The sequence below is a fragment of the Galeopterus variegatus genome, unplaced genomic scaffold (genome assembly GCF_000696425.1).
Source record: "Galeopterus variegatus unplaced genomic scaffold, G_variegatus-3.0.2 Scaffold5166, whole genome shotgun sequence".
Taxonomy (NCBI): domain Eukaryota; kingdom Metazoa; phylum Chordata; class Mammalia; order Dermoptera; family Cynocephalidae; genus Galeopterus; species Galeopterus variegatus.
In genome coordinates this window covers 99036-107239 of record NW_007731277.1, presented here as the reverse complement: position 1 = coordinate 107239, position 8204 = coordinate 99036, and the positions used below count along the sequence as shown (strand labels likewise).

General features: G+C 38.0%; 1 protein-coding gene across 1 annotated transcript in view; it reads left to right on the top strand.

Moving 5' to 3' along the window:
- The first annotated feature begins 2511 nt into the window (after positions 1-2511).
- The window catches only part of LOC103604476 (Hermansky-Pudlak syndrome 5 protein), a 36868-nt gene continuing 31175 nt past the window's right edge, over positions 2512-8204 (top strand). The window contains exons 1-5 of the mRNA XM_008589033.1: positions 2512-2669; positions 4336-4446; positions 4581-4645; positions 5097-5289; positions 6379-6512. Coding sequence (XP_008587255.1) covers positions 2562-2669; positions 4336-4446; positions 4581-4645; positions 5097-5289; positions 6379-6512 — 611 coding nt within the window. The 5' untranslated portion in view covers positions 2512-2561. The remainder of the gene's footprint in view (positions 2670-4335; positions 4447-4580; positions 4646-5096; positions 5290-6378; positions 6513-8204) is intronic.

Below are 8204 nucleotides of genomic sequence, written 5' to 3'. Positions count from 1 at the left end.
GTATGTGGGATCCGAACCCTCGGGCGGGAGCGCCGCCGCGCTTCCCAAGCGGCTCACTATCCAGTGCGCCACCGGGCCGGCCCTTTTAATTCTATTTTTCCACGAATTTTTTGAAGTAGCCCTGTAGCAGCTTTCAATTTGAGCTCAATCCTACTGTATCTGTTACTGGCTAGGAAGATTATATTTATGTTATGTGAAAATTTTCTTTGGGTTTTAGCTGACTGCTTGCTTTCTTGAATCAACAGTGTGACATGGCCACTTTAAAGACACAGCTGATGCTATTTTAGGTTGTAATGTAGAAACTCAGTGTCTGGTTTGAGGAAGTTAGTGTTTCTACTCTATTCTGTGCTGCTCCTGCTACTTACTTAAGGACATTTTCCCAGGACATTCTTTCTTCACTGAGATCGAGGTAGAATGTACTGTTCACCTCAGGAAGTTAGTGTTTCTACTCTATTCTGTGCTGCTCCTGCTACTTACTTAAGGACATTTTCCTAGGACATTCTTTCTTCACTGAGATCGAGGTAGAATGTACTGTTTACCTCAGAGTTTCTCTGTATCAAAATCACAAGTGGAAGAGACATTATGGTCTTGATATTCCTTTCTATCTCTTTTGGATCTTGTACCATGGTATTATTATCTACTTTTTCCTGTATCTTCAGTCTCTTTTGTTCTAAAGACTTGTCTGCTTTTAGCTACTACCTACAAATCTGTTTGTCTCCCCTATTAAGGAAGTCAAGAAAGAGGTTTTCTTCTCTTCCACCAGACTTTTTGAGTAATTGAAATGCCTTATCTTCACTTCCTCATCGCCCACCCCTTTTCTCAAATCTTTGTATTCTTGTATCTGCCCACAGCACTTTACAGAATTTATGTGACCTCCCAGCACTAAATCCTTCAAGGCCTTTCTGTTGCTTACCAAGTTAAGTTCTTCAGGTTCCTTGCTTTAAGATTCAAAGTGTTTTGTAATTTGGGCCTCAATTACTTTACTTATGCTTCCCTTATGAGACATGTATGTGTGAGTTATTTGTCTTTTTCTATTTCATTATAAACTGACTGATTTCTGGGATTATGTTACTTGTCTTGTTCCCATGATTGTGCTTGGCATTTTACTAGGTGCTCAATAAAATGAATGAATGAGAAGAATGAGGGAAAATTTTTCTTAGCTCAGGAATTCTCAAATATTATGAGTATGGACGCACTAAAGATTTTTAATTTTTTTTAGAACACCATTCTCCTTTCAGAGGTCAAGCTGTATTAAGAACAGTATTACTAGCAGAGAAGAACACTATGTTATGTGTATGCAATGAAAAATATCATAGGCTTCTACATATTTTGCCACTAGAAAGTATGCCCATGAGGGTTAGGACTTTGTTTTGTCCTCTGTTGTTTTATCTCCAGGACCTAGAACAATGCTGGGCATGTAGCTGGTGCTTGGTACATATTTGTTGAATGAAGGGATCCATTTGTTTCTGAAAAATAGTCAAAAACACAAAAAGTATAAACAAAACAGGTATGAACAGTTGTTTCTGAACTTTTCTGTGGTATTTGTTTTTTATTAATATGACAGCAAAGAATTGAGTAAATTTAAAATTAATGGGTAAATTTTCTTAAGTGTTCTATTTTTTCTGGAAATTAGTGCCATTTGACAAAAATGTGAACTTCAGAGTAGATGAATAGGCAAGAACTCTTGTGTTAGTTTACAAAGTCCTCATTGGGTATTTGGCATTTGTTACCTTGTATTCTTATTTCTGTTCATTCCTATATAGTCTCTTTTATTGAAGCTCTTATTTTTTTTTGTGCTCTGTACTTCTTACTTACTAGGTGCATTCATTCATTCACTATACTTATTGAGCCCCTGCTATGCTGGAGAGAGAAATCTAGGGGCCTGTACCTAATTAAGTACTGTTACATTGTTAGTTGATAACTATAGTGTTTGCTGTTTAAGGGTTTATAATTTGAGGCCTTTACAGTAGATTGCGTTTTAACAAGAAACTCCTAAGGACAGAAGATTTACAATTCAAAGAAATGCAGCAGTGTTGCTATTTTACCTCAGAGGAGCTTGACCAGTGTTCCTTTTAAGTCCTACTGTGTCCATTTTACCTACTTACACTGTTAGATAATACAGTGGGATAGGATTATGGAGGGTCTTGAGAATGTAGACCTGATACTTGTGGTTGGGGTGGGGGTGGGGATAGGGGAGGAGGGCTATTAGAGTCAGGGAATGATACAATGTAAGCAGACCGTTATGTACAATGTTGCCTACATGTGTTTTCTTTCCACTTAGATGCTAAGTACCTCCAGAACAGGGATTGTCCACCCTTTCTCATGTTTCCCTGTGTTCCCCACATATTTATTAAATGCATGGTGGATGAATGTTGAGCTTCTTAAAATTATATTTTTGCAGGTTTTATTCAGGTGAGGAATACTGTGCCTATCACTCAACAAGCCAGGGAAGGGAGGAGCGGGAGGGGAGACTGAAGTTCAGGTTCCGCTTCTTGTACGTGGTTTTATTCAGGTGAGGAATACTGTGCCTATCACTCAACAAGTTTCACCCTTCTGTCTAAATGACTTTTGTGCCAGTAATACCAGAGTCCTACAGCCATGTTCTCGCAGAGTTTGAGTCTCTGGATCCATTACTCTCAGCCCTCCGGCTGGACTCCAGTCGTCTAAAGGTAAATTTCTTGATCCTTGAATTAGTTTCGTTTTCATGTTCTTATTTTTATGTGCACTCAGTTATATGTGCTCCTTCATTCTTGTTCCTTATGTTTTGTGGAATCATGAGTTTCCTTACCTGTCCTAGTCATACCTTACGTAGAAGTAGCATGTTCATAACTCTTTCTTGATTCATTTTTTGTGCTATATTTTTAATTCTTCTTTCCCACTCCTGGAAGACATGATACTGATTACTTAATTTTTCCCACCTCAGTAATCTTGCTGTCTTCTCTCAGAAAGTAATGTATTTGATTGACAATAAGATAGTATAAAGGAGTATACCCCATTACCTTTTGAGTAATATGAACCATTGCAGTTGTATTAAGCTCATTCCAAAACAGGAAGTTTGATGTATCCCCTGCTTTAGGGAGCAAAGCAAAAGTTAGTTAGCTCTGTGGGAAGAAGTATGTGCTTCCTTCAAACACTGAGTTCTTTTGATTAAACCCAGGAGTAACATTATAACTAATTCCAAAATAATTTCATTCTAATGCTTGCTGCTGCCCCAAAACATTGGGCTAGCCTCTGAGAAAAGGGAGAGTAAGAAGTGATAGGCAAAGTAATTATGAGGGTCAATATCAATTAGAATTTTTTTCAGATGCAAGTTACAGAATATATCACTAATAGTGGTTTAAGCAATAAAAATGCCTATAATCTCATTGGAGATTAGTGTTTCTGGGTTTAGTGTAGTGGCCCAATGATGTCACTGAGGACACAGGCTTTCCATTTTCCTGTTCTAACATCCATATGTTTGCTTTTAGTCACATTTGAAGTATTAGTGTCCTGGCTCTTGTCTTACTGTTCCCATTAGTATCTCAAGCTAGAAAGAGGGGGCCAAGGGCAAAGACTTTCTTTTCTTCAGACTCTGCCTTTTTTTTCAGGGAAGGTAAAGCTTCCCATGAAGCTCCCAGCAGGCTTAGTCTCGTTAGCTGGAATACAGTCACATGACCACCCCTGGCAGCAAGGGAAACTGAGAAAGTGAATATTTAAGTTTTGCAGCTTCTATGAAGAAAGCAACAAGGTTGAAGAGTGTTGGGAATGTCTCTTAGTCAGCCAACCAATAACTTTTGTCATAGGGTACTGGCCACAGCATGGTTACTGCTTTCTCTGGTAGATAATGAGAGAAATCAGCAGGCTGAGGGTGTGGGGAGACATGACAGTACAGTGACCTGCATCTGTGCCCTCTGAAGTCTCACTTGCTATAAGAGCTGTGGGTGTTTTGTGATGATTATATAGACTAGAAATGATCTAAGTGCACAAACAAATAAAGTGGTTGCTTTACCTCCTGGTAACTTGCTCTTCACCATTGTGGTCAGCATTGGAATGACCTAGCCAAGCTACATAAAATACGAATGGTCTTATAACCAGCTTTTGCCAAGGGAATATTACTCATTTATACAATTGAGCCTATTCCCCCTTTTTGAGATTCAATTAAAAGTTTAAAAACAAAATATTCTTTCTTCAGTATTTTTCACTGTTCTAGAATTAGAGAGTAAGTGCCATTATATTGTGTCCATCTGGGCAGGGGGTGGAATCTGCTACATAAATCTTCAGTATTTGTTTCCAGTGGATAATCTGTTTGGTTAAGTGGCTGTAATTATCTCATGCTGTTTCTTCACATGTTTTTAGTGCACGAGCATAGCTGTGTCTCGGAAATGGTTGGCTTTGGGCAGTTCAGGAGGAGGACTCAATCTCATTCAGAAAGAAGGCTGGAAGCACAGGCTTTTTCTTTCACACAGGGTAAGATTAAGGGCAGCCCTGTCATATACTATTTGGAGTATCTTTCATAAATGTGCATTTCTCCAATATTAATAATAATTTGGAATAAAAGAAGAATGTAACACTTGAAATTTAAATTTCCTTTTATGCTCTAGGAAGGTGCAATTACTCAGGTCGCCTGTTGTTTACATGATGATGATTATGTTGCTGTAGCTACCAGGTGAGAAACTGTTTAAAAACTATCTGACCTTTTCTAAATACATTTTGAATTGACAGGTATGTTTGTTAGGATGACCAACCATCTGGTTTGCCTAGGACTGTGCCGGTTTTAGCACTGAAACTCCTGTGTTTGGGAAACCTCTCAGTACCCAGCCAAACCAGGATAGACCATTGGTCACCCTAGTGTTTGTGGAAAATGCTAATTTGAGGCCACAACACTTCAAAGGCCTTAAAAGAGAAAGGGAACAGAGATAATTTTAGAACATTTAAGTTCTCCTGTTATTACTGGTTTGATGACTAAAGCAAAGAAATTAATACCTTGACTTTTTACTTCCTCTTTTCTGAAGAACAAAAGTTTGCATATATATTTGATATAGTTGTTACTGTGATGCAATTAAATTGTTCCTTTTTCACCATTACCAAAAATTTGCTTCTGTGACTAATTCTTGCAGTCAAGGACTTGTAATTGTTTGGGAATTAAATCAAGAGCGTCGTGGGAAACCAGAACGAATTTATGTGTCTTCAGAACACAAAGGCCGAAAAGTTACAGCTCTCTGTTGGGATACAGCTATTCTTAGAGTTTTTGTAGGTGATCATGTGGGGAAAGTTTCTGCCATCAAACTCAACACTTCTAAACAAGCAAAGGTGAGAACCACCCCAGTTCTTTGTGTGCGTGTTGAGATTTAAGATGTTGTCTTACAGAACTTTCAATTAAAGGATGCAATTTTATCTACTGTATTTCTGGGGGGACTGATAAGGAGCCCAGACTTGGAGATTTTGAGGAGGCTTGTTTGTATGTAGTACATATGGTAGCCTGTTTTAGCTTGATACTGTTGCAGAAGGATTCTGTGAGCTAACTTCAATAATTTGCATACTGTGTATTGTAGTACTCCCTAATTCACCTACATGGCTCATTTGAACAAAGTATTTTTTAATACTTGACTATTAAGAAAGAAAAGATGTTTATTTACTAGTTGTGTGAATAAAATGATGAACTTACAGACGGCACCAGTTTCCCAAGCTCCTGTTCTTCCCTTGGTCTCAGTGTAGGAGAAACTCCCAGGTCTAGGAACATTTTCTATCAGGATAGATGTAAATTATAGTGAATGGAATCTTAAAGGCACCTCCTGGCTTGTGCTCTACTCTGCAGTTCCCCAGGCTTCCTGCCACAGTTATTGCTGGAATAGAAGTGTTGAGACTTAGATTACTCTAACAGAATGCTCCAGGTTATTTTTGTGTAGGATCCTGCTGGAATAGAAGAGATTCTAACTGCTGTTGGCTGAATTACTTTATTTTCATAAACACACCAGGACATTCTTCTGGTTTGGCCATCATGACCCAAAAGTGATCATTTGATTTCTTATATGTTTTTGATCCAAAATACAATTGAAACCCTGCACATAGTATAAACCTAATTTGTCTTTTTACCAAAGGGAGAAGTACTATCTATAGGTGAAAAATTCTCTCAAATATTCCAAAACTTGCTTCATCTTCTTAGGTCTAACTTCTAGGATTAGATAATCACTAACAGAGCCTTAAAAATTCTCTTCAGCAGTTATGTATCGAATTATTTCACAAAACTTGTAAATGAGTGAAATTTTGATATCCTTACAGGCAAATTTTTAAAATTTTATTTTGCTATCCAAGTTATTGTCATTTAAAAGGTATAGAGGAAGAGATTATGTATATGTGTTACAATGAAATAAACTTATTTCCTTCTCATGTTCCTTTTAGGCAACTGCTGCCTTTGTGATGTTTCCTGTTCAAACAATAACAACAGTTGACTCCTGTATTGTCCAGTTAGATTATATGGATGGAAGACTACTTATATCTTCACTTACTCGATCTTTCTTGTGTGATACTGAAAGGTATACTGACCAACCATGAGTTATCAGAAATATAAAATTTTAGAAGTGGAAGGGACTTAGAAGTCATCTAGCCCTAACTGCTTAATTAATTATGCAGATATTAATAAGGAACCAGTTGTATGCAAGCTGATGTTAGAGAGTAGAAAGCAGGTAAAGGAGACTGAGACAGTCCAGTGAGTGATTAAGACAAGTGTTCAATGAATCCTACCATGAATTATGATCTAAGTGCTATGAGAGAAGGCCAAAGGCTTGTTTCAGTATGGGGAATCAGGGAGGCTTTCTTGACTGAGTTTTGTTGTTGTTGTTTTTAAAATTTGTTTTGGTGTTCTTTTTCCATGTCATTTAATTTTAACATTTATTTGTACATATTTGTAGGGTACATTGTGTTTTTTTAATACATGCATATAGTGTACATTGATTCACTTAGGGTAGATAGCATAGCTTTCTATCCATTAATCCATCACTACGGTAACTTTGGATGAACACTAGGTAAGAGCTTTGTGAAGCTAATGAATATTTCTCCAACATCTCAGGGTGGAGTCAGAGTTACAACAAATGGCAAAGGAATGTATTAAAGGTAGCTGTGAAATACCAGAAGAGAATAGGAAATAGCTTGATATGAATGTTATATATCACTGTGTCATTCTCACTGCAGGGAAATTTTCACTGCCCATTTTTTCTCCTACAGTGCATGGCTGACTACCATATTCCTTAAGACCATCCCCTCTTTTTTTTTTTTTTTTTTTTTTTTGTCTTTTGTCTTTTTCCGTGTCCGGCAACGGATCGCAACCCTCAGTGTTGCCCCCGTACTGGACCGGGGACCGGCAACGGGATTGCAACCCTCGGTGTTGCCCCCGCGCCTCACTCAGCCAGTGAGCGGGAACCGGTCTGTATGTGGGATCCGAACCCTCGGGCGGGAGCGCCACCGCGCTTCCCAAGCGGCGCACTTATCCAGTGCGCCACCAGGCCAGCCCGACCATCCCCTCTTTTAAAAATTTATTATGGAGAATTTTGAGCATACACAAAAGAAGAGAAAATTGTATAATGAACCCCCATGCACCCATCTCACAGGGGTGTAGATAGAATTGAATTGGATGAAAGTAACATAGAACCTGCTGCCAATGTAACATGTTTTAGAAATGCTCACTTTCTGTTAGCTAAAATTCAATTTTATGGGACATGGATAGGACAATAATTTAAAAATTCATTTATATTAAATGTTTTTTTTTGTTTCAACCTGTTTCTTCCCAGCCAACAAATTTTTTTTTTTAAAAAACCAAGAGTCCTAGTGACTAAATGACATAATAGATATGAATTTGCTTCTCCTGCCAGCCACTGTCTACTTTCTGTCAGTAATGGTTAATGAATGAGGTAGATCTCAGAAAGGAACAGAACAAACAGAAACAAAGAATTATGATATAGTGGAAAGAACATTACATAATGGAGCCAAATATGATTTCAAGTCCTGGTTCTATCCACTATTTATTTTTATTTATTTATATTTATTTTATTTTATTATATTTCTTAATTATATTTTATTTTGTCAATGTACAATGTGGTTGATTATTGTGGCCCATTACCAAAACCTTCCTCCCTCCTCCCTTTCTCCACTCCCTCCCAGCAACCTCCTTTCTGCTCAACTTCAAGGAATGTGATTGTTGTGTCTCCCCCCCCCCCCCCCCCCCCCCCCCC